General features: G+C 41.8%; 1 protein-coding gene across 1 annotated transcript in view; it reads right to left on the reverse strand.

Moving 5' to 3' along the window:
- The window catches only part of BACE2 (beta-secretase 2), a 52,313-nt gene that overhangs the window by 9,621 nt on the left and 26,155 nt on the right, over positions 1-16,537 (reverse strand). Inside the window, exons 4-8 of the mRNA XM_027689246.1 lie at positions 9,958-10,174; positions 8,251-8,379; positions 6,891-7,025; positions 3,666-3,767; positions 158-307 (exon numbers count right to left, since the gene is read on the reverse strand). Coding sequence (XP_027545047.1) covers positions 158-307; positions 3,666-3,767; positions 6,891-7,025; positions 8,251-8,379; positions 9,958-10,174 — 733 coding nt within the window. The remainder of the gene's footprint in view (positions 1-157; positions 308-3,665; positions 3,768-6,890; positions 7,026-8,250; positions 8,380-9,957; positions 10,175-16,537) is intronic.

Consider the following 16,537-nt stretch of genomic DNA (forward strand, 5'->3'; position numbering starts at 1 on the left):
GTTATTTTCCCTATTTAAAATTTGATTAAAAAAGACTTCCCTTGTATGCAATAAACCAGTTCTCCATTATTGCTAAAAACAGCTCCTATTTTTTAAGAGCATGTGCTTTATGACAGTAAAAATAAATGCATAGTAAATAAACAAAGAAAGTTGAGACCTGTGGTAGGATAGAGATCCGAAACGACCTACTGGAGTTTTCATCCCTCAGGTAAATGGAGAGTTTGGGAAATAAGGACCAGGGTCTTTCAGTTTTATCCCAGCATGCAAGCTGGGAACCGGTCCAGAAACCAGAAGAGAATTCCTGTATCTATTAAAAAAAAAAAAAAGGAAAAAAAAAGAAAAAAAAGGTGATACTTACATATTACATACATTTTGATAGATTTTTTGTAAGTGAACACTATCACTATTTGATACTTCTTCCATTCCCATGGAGAAATTCAAGCATGAACACAAATCTGAGCTGCTTCTTTAAGGGTCAAAGCAAAACTCAATCCCCAACACCCAAACTGAGGTGTGTCATAGCCCAGCACGACTTGGAAGAAGGGGGAAGAGGTAAAATCAAAGTTAGCCCCCCCTTTCCTCCTCGTTTTTGTCTCATTACTTCCACTGCTCCAATGAACATGTGTGAGGCATCAACGGGCTTTCAGTGTCTCCCCACCTCCTCTCTGACCAAACACCAAGGTTTTGGAGCTGCAGACACTTCATAAAAAACACAAACCAAAACACAAACCACATGAATATGTAATGAAGCGACGACCCTTCCTCACATACCTCCAGCTTCTTACTCAGCTTTCAGGGTTTTGAACCCAAGGGCTAAGCCAAAAATCTCCTGGCATCTCAGGGAATCAAGTCAATGGGAAGAAAGACGACCCTCTGCCTCTTTTGCTGCCCCATCACTCAGTCCCAGTAAAACCTGACATGCCTTTGAAATAAGGCTGATTAACAGTACTTTGTAATATATCCATGGAACTAACAAAGCAAAAAGCAAACCCCTACAGAGCTCGTTTGGCCAAGACAAACATCTTGCCTAATGCTGTTGCACCCTGAAGCTGACCTGCTGCCAGACCAGAGCAAAGACCTTCCTTGTTTCACTGCGTTGCTTTGTGCTGGTTTTCATTCCCCCACGAAGCAGCATTCAAGGCAGTGTCTTGTTCTGAGGCTGCACAAGCCAAAGCCTTCCATTTGGGTGGGAAAAAAAAAAAAAGGATGGAATCCAGCCTCTTTGCTCTCCTCACTTGTATTTATCTGTGATATTGATTATTTTGTAAACATCAGCTCACACATTAGTTACATGGCATTGTACAGGTGACAGGTATTTAGCCCTCCCCACATACCTGTCAGTGAAATATTGGTTAGGGCTGCACAGAAACTTCATACTTTCAAGTGCTCATCTTTTTTCTTGGGTCACAAGCACGGGCTCATGTAAACAAGGAGACTTAACCATCACAAACAGGCTGCTTTTACCCTTAACTCTCAATGCAAGCTTAAGCACATCCCTCAGCACAGGGCAGAACACTCTGCCCCTCACAGCTTAGTCCCAGGCCAGACCTGCTGAGAAATACAGTTCTCCTCTCTTTCCATTTTGTCTTGAAAAGCAGAGCTTGTGATCTGAGAAAAACTGCCAGTGTATAAAGTGCTCTGCTTTAAGTGCCTGCTTTAATTTCCCAGAAAGACTGCTTAATACATTGCACTTCTTTGCCTTACTTCTGTATGCTGAAGCAATGCATTGGGGAGATTTGAGTGTATGATACCTAAAGGGCTATTAAAATAAAGATTTTAGGTTTACTTGAACCTTCTTTTCTTCAACTTATTAACTCAGCATTGTATTAATGCTGTGAGCAGACACTTCTCTGACTTCAGCTCAGTGAGGTGTAGAAGGTGCCACCCTTTTGTGGCTCATCTCTGCCCATCTACGAAAACCACCACCCTTCAAACCTACCAAGAGCAAACTGCAGCTATAGCTGCTCCCTGAAAGACTTCAGCCCAAATAAGTCTGGTTTAAAAAACCACCTGCACCACTGAAGAGCACAAAGCTCACTGCCCTGTTTTTTAATGGAGGTGAATAAAGGAACGTGCCACACACAGTTATCCCAGAATATCTGAGGGGGAAGTGACATCTGGCTGGGAAGATCATAACAACCAAATAGGAGCAGGGACTCCTTAACCTGGTGCACCTGTGGTCAGGGAGGGATGTCTGCCTAAAGCAGATGATTTTATGTTTCAGTGGTACATATCCTGCCAGAAGCACAGAGGACTAAGAGTACAGTTGTGATGCTGCAGTACAGTTGCTGAAAATACCCATTTTTCTGACACTGTTCCCACACAGCCGGAATCCAATCCTTACATCCTTATGACTACTTTCTTATTTAGTAGACAGCTTCCTTTTTTTTAGAGCTGTGAAAGTAAATTCTGGGGGGGGGGGGTGTGGAGGGAAAGGGGTACAGCAGTGAGGTCCTTGGGAATAAAAAGAAACCCTGAAAAAGAAGAGTTAGTTTATGCATTTTTAATAGGAAGAGCAAAAAACCATTGAGCAGAGTGAGTGAGTGGTTCCCCTCTAATACCTTATTGATCAGTCCACTATTCACCTGCCATGTCTTGACCAGCAGCAGACTGTGAACCACTGGGACCCACTTCATGGGATGCCCCATCCACAAGGTACCATTACAGGAGCTCTGGGGTGGCTTCCTTCAATTCCCCCCCATTGACTGAAATTGTACATGTCAATACTGAAGTGTTTTGCAAAGAGAAGAACTTGTAACAGGTACATTTATTTCAGATACTGGACACCTGCAGGCAGTGAAGAACACTTCATGCCAAATCTCTGCTCCCCATCAGGTAGGAAAAGGACCTCAGTCTTGAATTATCAGCACACAGGAAAATACTCTGTCTTTTGGGAAGCTGTTTACTGTGTTTCCTGTGATTTGCTACTGTCTGATTGTGAATCCACGACAAAAATGACAAAATTGTTCACACTGAAATACTTGGGATTTATTCTTCATCTTTAACCTTGTTGTTCTCTTCCTTGTATTGAACAAAAATTTATGAATAGTTTTTATTAACCAGAAAATGCTGCTTCAGCTACTCTACATGCAGAGAACCATCCCCATGCCCTACTTCTAAAGCCCACTCTATTTCCAAAGAAAGATGCTTTTGAACATAAATAATTCAATAATGAAGGTCAAAAGCAGCTTTATTGATAGGAATAATCCTAATGAATGGCATTTATTCTAGACAGCAATAAGCATTATACTTGGAAAGGAATTGCTTGCAGCAGCAGGTTCTTCTACTTTAGAAACACTCTGTTTTGAATGAAAGGACTGATTTTTGCACTCTTAATACTTTGAATCAGAGCAACAGGGATTATGTCTGTGTTTCTGAAATGCTCAGAACAAAATACTCTGTCTCTGCCCTATTTCTGATGCATTTCAATACAAATACTTTTGTCTGTACTTGGACCCCCCTTTCCCTTTTCACCTCTTCCTTTCCCCTTTCCATCAGTCATTTCTTACTTATTAACAGGACTGGACCAGGTAAGATTCTGCTCCCCTCAGGTTACAAACCTATGACTTGCAAGGCAGACAGCAAAGATGACACTGCTTTCAAAGATCATGGGATCATTCAATGGGAATCTCACATTTTGGGCAGATTTAATGCCATCAGCTTACCAGGGACGTTCGAGCTATTGCCTGCACCACAGCACTGAAGACTTTCTCTGGCAGACGAAGGAGTGTGGTCCCACTGTCCACTATTGCTTTATCAGCATTGTACTGGGGAGTGGAGAAAAAAAAAAAAAGGAGACTGTAGTCACTGTAATGCAGATTCCACTGTTTCATAACCATAACAAAGCTGTTCCTTTCCTTTTTTTTTTTTTTGGCTGCTGGCTTCCCAGACCTGCATGTGATTCCTGTCAGCAGCCCTCTCCAGCTGATAGCTTGAATTCAAATGAAGTCTGAGAGCAAAAGCAAGATACCATCAGCTTAGACACAAGACTGAGTTTATCTGCAACACTCAGGAAATTGCTGTGTGCCACCACAGCTGGTGCAAATGGCCAAAAACACGCTGGAAAAAAGAAGTAAAGCCCAGCCCCTCTCAGAGGGGGCAAAGGCACTTCCATGTTCAGGACATGCAGGTGCTAAGCACACATGTCTGAGCCCTCAATCAAGGTCTCTGCCACCATGAACACAACTCACTACAGTCTAAACACTGTTTTAGTGGCTGGCATGATGAATTTAAGCGTAGCCAGAGAAAATTAGGCCTTATTGTGTGTCGGTACTGGCTCAAGAGTACAAACACCACACCTTTCTCCCTTGGCTGCTGAAAACCACTGAAACACAGGCAAAAGCAAGCACAAAGAAACTTCAAATTTCAGTCTTGCTGCCTGAAAATCTGCACAAAACCCCCCTCCAAGTGAATATTTCTCTTATTATTAAAGCCCTAACCTTCAGACTAAGAGATTTCAGCAAGTGTCAGATACAGTAAATGAGGTATAAACTTTTTAAGAAGTAGAACTTTTTCCATGAACTCTTTAAAACTGTGGGGGGGGAAAAAAAGGAAAAGTAGCAGTGACAGCTGTTTGCATTAATTACTTTTGTTGCCAGCTTAGGCAGCAGGATTAATATAACTGAACAGTGACATGTTTATGGCATAGTCATAGGACACAAGATAATATACAGCATAAGCTACTTAGGAAGAGGTCAGACAGCAAGTAAATTTAAAATACATGGGTTTAGATGTTATCAACTCACATGGACGTGGAGTCCCTTTAGTGAAGTGACAAAAATAAAACCCACCAAAAAGTAAAAAAGTAGCTCTGGCAGCTATTTCTTTATTATTTGGTTTTTTGGAAGAGATGCTATAAGCTGCCATACAGAGCCGACAGAAAAGCAAACAGGAAACCATTTATTATACACTCATAAACTTCTTTATATGTCTATTATACACTTCTAGAGAGTGGAGAGAAATATCAAGGCCTTGTGGAGTCCATTTTAACAGATGTGTACCACAAATACACAATCACTGCCATCCTTGGAAAACAAATAGTTAGGAGGGGTCAACCACTGACATAACCCATGGAAAATGCTGGGAGTAGTGGGATGGCTCAGTTAGGGACTAGGATTTTCATGCTATGTGCAGAGTGCTGGCAGCAACTTGCCTTCTTGGCCTTCCTGGTTAATATTTACCAGGGCAGCCCAAGCAGAGGGCACTGCCAGCAGCTCAGGACTTTTCCCAGCCCCAGCCTGCCGGGCTCAGGGACACAACTGTGCTGTAACACTGGACAGATTCCCAGCACTGAAGCAAGGGGACAACTCTTCCCTGGCAAGGAAAGGAGCAGCCTCTGGTGAAGGTTACAAATAATGTTCCATTTCCTAGAAAACAACTAAAAAGAGAGAGGGCACGTAGTTCACCGTCCCATGCAGTGATTCATGCATCCTCTGCAAGCTCCTAACCAGCCAAACTTTAATCACACCAGCTCCGTTTCACTGTTCTTCCTCCAAATTTTTTTGTGGGATGATTGCCTGTGCTCCAGGGAGGCACAGTCCTTGTGCATGGGTGACCAACGTGCTGTGCTAACACACACACACACAGTGTGAAAGCAAACCCCGGCTCAGAAAACAGCAACAATAACAGGAAACTTTTGTAACACACCGCTGGATTTTTAAGTGAGTCGTTTTCTGGAAACAGCACGGATTAAACCATTAGTGCAAGGGCTCCCCTTCAAAAACATGTTGACTGTTTTCAAAGGCAAGAAAGAAAAGCAAACATTTCTGTTAGAGGACCAGCAGTTTTGCTTTCCTAATAGAGAAAAGCATTTAAATAGACCTTGTTTTGCTTATTAAGTTGAAAGATGCTGTGACTAATTCTAAATAATTTATATGGCAATATGATTTCCATATTTTGTATGGAAATATAATATTTATGCACGTGTAATATTTTAATCATGAATTTCACCTAATTTATATGAACTATAAAACCTTCAGAATTATCATGTCTGACATGGTTTAACCCCAGCCAGCACAACATCCCAATGATTTCCAACTAAGAGCACAACTACAGGATAAAATTAGAATGTCTAACGAAATCGGGGCATGAAAATTACAAAACTAAAATCAAAACATGAATAGCAACAAGCAACAGTAAGAAACAGATAAAACACACGCATACACAGACATCCTCCACAAAAAAAAAAAAGAAAGAAATGGCTTTGGAATAAAAATTGGAACAACACAGAACATTATTACTAATAAAAACAGAAAATATATCCATCGGGAATAATAACTGGCAAAGCAAAAGAGGTCAAAAGTAGATTACAAAAATATGAAATAAAAAAGGAGGAATAGGATGAGAACTTTATGGAGCATCCCAGGATGACAGCCACCACTGCCATCATGAACTATGTACTCAGACAGCTCTACAAGGGTCAGTCCAAAATCTCCCCTTTTCTTTGTTTGACCAGAACTGCTTTAAACCCCTTTGAATTGATTTTGCTGTAGGAAACCCATATGCTGTAGTTGTTTAAAGACTATTGTCTCCTTGAATCATTGTACCATCTTCAGTGTTTAGACACCCTTGTTACGACTGGAACGACCCAAGAGGCTGAGCCCTCCCAAACCACAGCAGCCTGATTCTCAGTGGACTGTTGGTTTAAAAATTATAGCTTAGTTCCCAATTTACTGGAGTACTATCAGTGAGTTTTAAAGTCCTCTGTGAAGCAATTTTAGCATGTTTGATGCACACCCCGAATTTCACATGGCTCACTCACTTCTTTTCAAAGTTACCAGTTCTCAGAGGAGACTGTGATACAGGTCTGCTGGCAAAAACCCAAACTGATCAATCAGGTGGGTTTTTTCTCAACCAAACTTGCATTTCTATATAAACAGAACAGCAAATACCTCTCTGCAGTCCAGCTGGAGGTTCTGACCCCCAACCTCCAGTTTGAGAATTTCCACCTGGTAATACCACTCCTCTTTGATGGGTGTGTACCAAATATCCCCCGTGTACAGACTCGGTTCAATTCCACCCAGGACCTGAGGGAAAGGAGAAAACAATTTGCATTCTTTAAAATCTCAGAGGTTTAGCTTTGGGGCAAGTACATGCAGAAAGGGGAATATTTAATTGTGATACTCAAGGCATCAAAAATTTTAATTTAGCATCATTTGTAAGGATTTTAGTGACAAGTTCGTTGTCAGTAATAGAGCAGTATGAAACATCTAGACATTAAACAGATTGTGCCTCAGTCAAACAGAATTCCCATATTGGGCCAAATTACCAGCATCTTTATCTAAAAGCTCACACTGACTTTATTATGAAAGCTCCATGGTTTAAAATCAAAACAGAATCTTCGGGGCAATGTATAAAATGGGCAATGTATAAAAATGGGACAGAATATTAAACTTACACATGATGAATTTGCTTTATCAGATCAGAAAAGCTTTAATACTGTTCAAGAGCATTTCATTTTTCTTACACACATCCAAAATGGAATATGACCATCTTGTCACTGATATCCCTATTGGCTTCCATCGAAACTGAGGTTCAGGATGACTGGGAGCATAGTGGACTCTCAGACTTTGTACTGAACTAACAAAAGTGAATTCTCCCTTGGGCTTCACCTATATGAATAACATTTACAGTATGTGAATTCACTGCAAAATAAGTATTTGTGATCAACTCCTGTGCTGATATACTTATTTCAGCATAATTTGGGAACAGTCATTCCAACTCCCAATTCTAGATACATAATGGCCAATTCTTGGTCCCACTAAAACTGATGGAAAGACTGTCCAGAGTAACAACAAGCAGAAGATCTCATCTTCAGATTTTTTCCTTCGGTATGTTGTCAACAACAACCACCGAAAAAAAAAGACCCTTGATTCCTCTCCCCCTTTTCACATCATGTAAAAAAAAAATTATTGTAACATTTTGATGAGATTAAACAAGTTTATCAGCTGAGTAAGGGACTACTCAGTTTGAGAAAGGTAGCAGAATCTGCCCTGAGGAAACACCACAACATTTACGTTTTTCTTTGTTAAAAGAAGAAAGGTTTACTCAGATTTGAGAGAGAAAAAAAGAATTGAGAATGAAAATAAATAAGACACCTGAGTTTTGCCTAAAGGCTTAACTTTTCCTTAAAAAAAATTAGAATACATCACATATTTAAACATTAAATTTGGCAGAAGTAAAATAGTCACAGAAAAGAGGGGGAGAGATTAACAAAGATACATCTTCCCTCTCCGATTGACAGATACCCACAAGACTACCTCCGTTGGTACCACTTCCAGAAACAGGGAGTCCAGCACCACACATCTGCAAGGAGAAGATGTTGGGGATCTTTGCCTGCCTCACAAGAGAATCAAAGAACGTCTCCACAGAACTTGAAGGCTTGAAGGTGTCGAAAACCAAAACAGAAAATAACCAAAAGAATTGCAGGATTCATTAAAAAGCTGCTTTGCAGAAATCAGCAAATCATTCAAACAAGAGCACTTTTCACGAGTAAATTGAATTTCTGACAACAAGGTGATGAAAGTTCTAGATATAATAAGTCATTAAAAACCCAACATCTGTCATTTTTCTGTTTCTGTTGTTTTCAAAAACATTTTTACTCTTGACCACTGTCACTGTGGCTGCCACCAAATCCCTAAAGCACAAGAGTAATTTTCAATTGCAGTTTTCAAACTCGAATAGTGGTTTCAGGCACAAACTCTCACCGATGCTTTCTGGTTGGAAAAGGCTTTGGGTTATCAGAACAGACAAATGTAACTTGCCCATCACGCTTTTCCACGGTTAAAAAGGCAAAATTTTAAGGTCAAGGTTTTCAGTTTTTCAAAATAATTTAATTCTAACAAACTTTTTATTCAATGGCCCGTTAATTCCTCTTATTTCTTTTGAAGAATTTCATGTCCAGGCACGCTCACTTCAACTGATTGTGGCCAACAGGTTCTTCTCTACACTGCATGCCGTGCTTTGCTTTTTGCAGTTATCAGAGTATTGCAACCTCACTGTAATTCAGATTTCTGAGCACGTAGGTCTCATGATGGGCAGAGACCCTGGCAAGTGTGAGGGGCCAAGGGCTCTTACTACACAAAGACAGAGCAGCCTCAGAAGTCAACAACTCTTAAGTCTTTGGAAGAAGGCAAAAATCAACGCCCTGAGTACACTATTTGCCCAAACCAGAGTTTGAAGAGCAGCTCTTCTCTTCCTGTTGACAGTACATGTCAAGTCAACAGCAGAAGTCAATACAAGGCTCACACAACCCTTGAATAAAGCAGAGTTGTCAGGCAGTATTGAATCATTTGTTCTAACTGGAGAGATCTCACTTTGTGATGTGTAAATTGAAAACTATGACTATGAGGCGTTCCAATCACGTTTTCAGTTTTAGATTATAAGGTTATAAACTTCAGACTATAAATTTTGGGGTTTAATTTAAACTTCTACCTGAATTTCCTACCCCCAGAAGACCGTGATGTGCTTAGCTCTATGTTCAGGGAAACACTGTGGCTAATATTTGTTATGAAATTATCCATCTGTCCCCTCCATCCCAACTTCTACTTGATGAATGGAGAATGTCTTACAATGAACTGCCAAGAGCTTTGCTAAGTAAGTTCATCAGTCCATGGACAAGTCTTGAGGATTGTCATCAGTGCCCTAGTAACACCCTTCACACATATCAGAAGCCTTTAGACCCATACTCTGGTACTACAAGCTCTGTAAAAGCTTATTCATTCCAGAGGAGCTAAAATCGGAGTTTTCATCACCAAAAAAAGCCAAAATCCTCACATGGGAATGTGGTACCACACAAACCAATAAATTCTTTCAGGAACAAACATAAAGGATCCAGGAAAGAGTGGCTGGAAGGGAGGGAGTCTAATGCTGACAGATCATCTGCACACGTTATTTTAATTGTCAGATTTCTGTTTATTGTCACTGCAAAAGACAATCGCTGGGGAAAGGATGATTTACCTTGGCTAAGGCATCATAGGCAAGGCCAAGAATCCCGTGCCATTTAACCCCAGGTAAGAAGAAGTTCTCTGACTCCAGGATGGTGGCAATGTTGATGGTGTAGCTGCCATAGATTCCTTTGGGCATAGTAATGACATCTGTACCCAGCACTCCAGTCCAGCTTCCTTGACTGTACTTAACTGTGACTTCAATCCCTTCAGATCTGTACGTGCTTGACCTTTAAAAGGAAAAGATACACTTATCCACAAGCTGTTCATCCTCGATGCAAGGCAGAATATATTCCATCTCAATTTTGCCCAGAGAAGGGGGAAAAAAAATTAAACCTGCAAAATATATATGCATGCTGCTTGTAAAAGCTGTAAAATGCAGAAATAAAAAAAAAAGAAAATCTCAAGGCTCTGTTTTTATCCAGAAGCCATCAATAACTCAACTCAAACCCCCCCTCTTTTTTTTTTTTTTTTTAAATCTAAGGTATTATGTCACCTGGTGCAGTGTGTCCCTGACTCAGACTGGTCCATCACAATAGGAGCAACACTCTAACTGGACAAGGAACATCTTAAGCGGTGTTAGGAAATGAAAAGCTGCTGAATTCAAATAAAAAAACTGAAATGCCAAGCTAACTGAATAGCTGTAGACTAACACCTCATTAATATTCTTAAAAGATCCATTTTGGGTAAATTGGAATGTTATTGTGAGTATCAGCAGTAAGACAGAGGCTTTCTAAATCTGCAGTTTGGTCTATCTATCAGGAAGCAAGCAGACTTGGATATTATTAACAAATGATTCACTGACTTGGAGGAGGAAAGGAAGGAATTCTTTCCAGACCAGGGTAGCAAATGCAAAGGAGTAGTTAAGTATGGCAAGCAAAGGAAGGAACAGAATCCTGTTTAGAAGACTTAACACAAACGTTAGAAGAAATCTCAATAGATTTTTCCATTTAAAATCCTGTAATCCCTAAATACTGCAATCATATTCCACCCACATCGTACCAAAGAGCTACAAAACTTTTAGATCCCTCACAATTTATCTTGGACTCATTCCTTGGCACACAGCTTCCCCTTTTGAAGACACAGGTGACCACACCCCGTTCGCCTGAACAGACTTTTCTTTTGACATCTTCTTTAAAAGTAAATTGGGGGGGGGGGAATGTAAAATAATTTTATAACACCACTTTTACAAGTGTGTAGAACAAGAGATTTATCAGGTGTGGATATTTTTATCAACCCAGCTTTAATCTAACATCTCCTCTGACGGAAACATCCATGTGAAGTGGCTTCACACCCCCCTGTACCTGAGCTCACCAGCACAAAGTCAGTGTGATTTTGCCTATTATGGGGAATAACCTTTAGATGGCAACACAGACGAGTTCCATCCATTCAAATGCCTAATCCTGAGGGACAATTTGGCCACGTGGACCACGCAACTGACTCTTTTCCTGGAAAAGGGAGGAAGAGAAGCCAGGCTCTGACCCAAAGTGGGTTTTGATACTCCCAAGATTTAACCCTTCAAGGGTTAACGTCCCAGACAACAGAAATACATGAGATAATATTTCAAAAGGCATGAATTCCAGAGATACTTACTACCTGTCTCTGGTTATTTCTACTGCTGTTTTACTTGCTTTGTAATTCTGCATTTGTATGATACTCACACAAAGGAACATCTCTGCTCAGGCAGGGCCTTCAGAACACCTCTGTGATACTGGCAGTACATTTTATAAATCAAAATAGAGTCTGCATAATTAGTGACATAAGCGGGAGGGGGCAGGAAATGAAAGGGAAAACACAGGGTTCTTCATGTAGAAAAGTGTCTGGCCAGGCAAGAGGAAACATCTGAAATCAGAGAAAAAACTGAGTGCTGGGAGAATAAAGTGAAGCAAATCTGCAAATACAGAGGGTGTGTGACTGGCAACAGAAGCAAGCACACAGGTCTTGTTCCATAAGCAGTGACAGCCTGATGGATGAGCTGTGGACCAGGACACAGGAAAGAAGGGGCTCATGAACTTTCCTGTGGAAAGGCAGGACAAGTCACCTCCTCACCCTTTGTGCCTCGGCTTTCCCACCTGTAGGAATGGATATGAAGATCTTCATCTCATTTGTAAACCTCACAAATATCACATTGAAGGTAAGACCCTATTATTTCCTTCAAGGAGCAAAATACCTAGCATGGGAAGGGATCTCACATAATTCTTGTGGCAGTAAATTATATTCTGTTCTGCAAAACCACTTCCTGCTCCATCTTCTTGCCTGTAATCAGCCACTCTGATTTTTTCACCTTTCCACCTCACTGATCTAAAGGAAGAAATCTTCTTTAGAGGTCAAAACTAGAGACTTGTTGTAATTCATGGGCTGAGTGTCTTAAAACAAACAGACAGCACAAAAAAGGAGAAAAATTACAAACAAGCTGCTTTGGCTGTGATAAGAAAGAAGAAATTCAACTCCTCCAGCAGAACAGAGTGCAACTTAGCCAGAGGCAAGGGAAAAGGTCTCCTAGACCATGGTGCTGTAGTGACCCTACTCCCTTCTCTCTCCCTTTCCCATTTTTTATCTTCTCTCCAGAGCAGCCAACAGAAACATGGCCCTCAAACCTCAAATGGATCTCAAGCCTCAGCAGTGGTTAATTTTCTCTTGCAGAGTTACTCCTCATTACTAGCATATAGCATTAGATAAAACAAATAAGGAAATAAATAAAATTACCAAAATGTTATTTCTCATGTCATGATTCCTCTGAAGGAAGCTCAACATGGCAACAGCAAATCCACTACACGCAGGAAGCCCTGCTTAACACCCACCTCACCAAACAACTTTAGGACAAAGCAAATGTGAAAACATAACATAAATTATTGATTTTTAACCAAGAAGTCCCATCTAATTTGCAGGGCTTCTGGAAGAAGCTTATAATTCACCCCAAACCACAAGCTGTACACTGTACACAACCAAACTCAGAGCATCACACTGCAAGGCAGTTTATTTTGCTTGCTGGTATATAACTGATTGTATTACCTCAATTTATTGCCTTTATTTTTCTTACCTCCCTATCTCTTGAAAAGATCAACTCTTGAGCAGCTTGCTCCTGAACCTTCACATGGTGAGGCAGTAGTTCTCATACTGAAATGAAACTGGATGCTGTTGCTGAATACTGAAAGCCCTGGGTATGTCATGTTGACATATTGCTGCAGAGCCATCATAGATAAGTTGGGTTCAACTGTAAAAAACCCTTTATATGTCTGTTTAAGTATCTCTTTTATCATAAGTAGTGTATTCAACAAAACTACTTGTTATTTTGAGCAGCATGAGAAACAAGCACCGTGATTTCTTTTCAGTTCAGGACAAATTGGGCTGTTTCGCAAAACCTTATACATCGTGGTGACTTATAGAGCATGATTATCACAGCAAACTCAGAACTTTTCACAGCAAAGTTTTGTCAGAGCCACTCAAAAGCCCAAGTTGTAAAAGAGTTCATGATAACAGCTTTACTCAATTTGTACAGAAAGAGGCAGATAATTAAACTGCAGAGTTATACGACACAGATTATATGATACATGACATCATTTAACAAGCTGGTTCTAAAATTGCTCCAGGAGGGCTCTTCCTGAAAAACACACCCTCTGGGTCCTTTGAAACAAAGATAATGCCTTTGCTATGCACCCTCCTCAATTTCAGTCAAAAAACACTCATGCATTCCATTTCAGATTATGATCATCGGAACAAAATTAAACTAAGAGCGTGGCATCAGGAAATCCAGACCCATCACTCTCTTTCTCCAACACAGCATTAATATTCTAATAAGCACACATCTATAAATCAGTCCCATTAACCTAACAAATTACTAATCTTTCTTTCCCCTCTTCTTCAACTTGCAGTTTATGACTTTGGAAGCCACTCCATGACAATGTAGGGAAAAACTGCAGGATCGATTACCAGACAAGAAGAAACCTCTGTATCTAATTTTGAAGTGTTCCACCTAGCGTGGAAGGAATGTGCCCATAGGTCACTTTTCTCATTTACACATGGGTAAAGGTCACTCTTGGGTAATTTTACAGATCCAGCTGATGTGGTATCAAGGCCCCTGTGTACCATCTGTGCAAAATCATGACAACCAGGTGTGTGGGTTTCAGCTGGGCTACAGTTAACTTTCTTCACAGTAGCTAGTACAGGGCTGTGTTTTGGGTTTGTGCTGAAAACAGTGTTGAATGTAGAGATGTTTTTGTTACTGCTGGGCAGCTCTTGCACAGAGTTGAGGCCTTTTCTGCCCCTCAACCCATCCCACCATTGAGCAGGCTGGGTGTGCATGAGAATTTGGGAGGGGACACAGCCAGGACAGCTGACCCCAACTAACCAAAGGGATATTCCACACCATATGGTGTCATGGTCAGTATATAAAGAGGGGGGAAGAAGGAGGAAGACATTCAGGGTTATGGTGTTTGCCTTGCCAAGTCACTGCCATGTGTGTGGGTGCCCTGCTTTTCTGGGGATGGCTGAACACCTGCCTGCCCATGGGAAGTCATGAATGGATTCCGTGTTTTGCTTTACTTGTCCACGTGGCTTTTGCTTTACCTGTTAAACTGCCTCTTTCTCAACCCATGAGTTTTCTCACTTTTACACTTCTGATTCTCTCCCCAGTCCCACTGGTATGGGAATGAGAGAGGGGCTGTGCGGGGCTTAGCTGCCATCTGGGGTTAAACCACAACACCAGGGAAGGTAATCCAACTACTGGGAAAGGTTATCTTAAGGTCAACCTCAAAAAGAGAGGAGCAGCAGAGACCAAGGAACTAGAGGTCACTGGGCTTCACCCCAAGTCAGAAAAAATCTCAGAGAACAACCTCCCGGAATCAGTTCCCAAGCACATGAAGGACAAGAAGGGAATCATGGATACTCAAGGAGGAATTTCACAGTCATTTCATACTTGACCAATCCCACTGCCTTCTACAGCAAGATGACTGGCTACACAGATGAGAAGAACACAGTGGCTGTAGCACATCTGGACTTCAGTCAGGCTTTTGGCAGCATCTCCCATGGCATTCCCATTTGGAGGCTGAGGATGTGGGGCTGAATAAACTGACCACTGTGTGGCTTGAAGATGGGCTGGGCCACTGGGCCCAAAGGACAGGGATCATTAGCTCGACACGCAGGGATTGTGAGTGGGGGAAACACTGTTCAACAGCCTGGAGGAAAAGAGACTCAGAGGAGACCTCTTCACTTTCTACAACTACCTGAAAGGAGGTTGCAGCCAGGTGGGAGTCCTTCTCTTCTCCCAGGCAACCAGTGACAGAATGAGAGGACTTAGCCTCAAGCTGTGTCAGGGGAGGTCAGGCTGGACATCGGGAGGAATTTCTTCATGGAAAGGGTTGTTAAACATTGGAAGGGGCTGCCCAGGGAGGTGGTGGAGTCCCCATCCCTGGAGGTTTCCAAGGAATGACTGGACATGTCACTCAGTGCTCTGAGCTGGGTGACAAGGTGGGGATTGGGCACAGGGTGGACTCAATGACCTTGAAAGTCTTTTCCAACCTAAATGATTCTGTGAATATTTTTATCAAGAACCCACATGATGCACAGACTGCACACTCAGTAGATTTGCAAAGACACTACATTAAATGGAGAAGTTGACATGCTGAATGTCAGAGCTTGAATCCAAAGGAACCTTGAAAAATAGGAACACTGAGCCAACAGAAACCTTGTGGCATTGAACAAGGAGAAGCCCAAAGTTTTGTAGCTGAGAGAAAACAACTCCATGCATCAGGACAGACTGGGAAGCAACTGAAAAGGGGCTCAAAATGATTTGGGGTGATGGTGGACACCAGGCTGGATAAGAGCCAACACCATAAGTTGCTCTGTGCATGCAGCGAATGCACATTTGGACCCCACATTTGGAGGGCCAGGACAACACATCCAAGGAAAATGCTCTCCCAGTGTGGTCAGCACAGGTGAGACCACACCTGGAACAGACTGTGGACAGCTGTGGGAACCCAGTTAAACAGGGATCTGGCACAAGAGGGACTGGCAGAGCATTACCAGGCAGGTCAGGGTCCACAAACACAGGACCTGTGGTGAGGAGCTGAGAGGAGCTGGGCTTTGGTTTTGCAGACAAGAGGCTGAGGGCAGATCCCACAGATCGGAAACACAGAAAGATGACACAGCCAAACCTTTCCCTTCATAAGGGCAACACCCACGAGTTACATTTTGTGAGGCTGAGGCTGGACAATAGGAAATATTTCCTCCATGGGAAAGTGTGGCCCAGCACTGGAGCCCAGCACTGCCCAGGGAGAGCATGGATTCTACATCCTCAGAGGTTTACAAGGGCTTGGCTGGACTCAGCCATGGCTAACCTGATCTAGTGACAGCCCCACCTCATTTGGGATATGTGCAAGGTGACCTACAGAGGTTTCCTGCAACCAGCATTTTTGAAACATCTGATTTCATTGGGGCAAGGATCCCTCCAGGATGACATTTATTTAACTGTATTTAAAATACTTAAAATGCAAGAAGCATGGTGTAGTGAGGTTCAAGCATGCTAACAGTTGCACTTTATTCTGAGCACACTGTAGTACTCCATCAATCCAACACAAACCAGAAACTCTTATTGC

This window comes from Neopelma chrysocephalum, unplaced genomic scaffold (genome assembly GCF_003984885.1).
Source record: "Neopelma chrysocephalum unplaced genomic scaffold, ASM398488v2 Primary Assembly neopelma1_76, whole genome shotgun sequence".
In the NCBI taxonomy this organism is placed as follows: domain Eukaryota; kingdom Metazoa; phylum Chordata; class Aves; order Passeriformes; family Pipridae; genus Neopelma; species Neopelma chrysocephalum.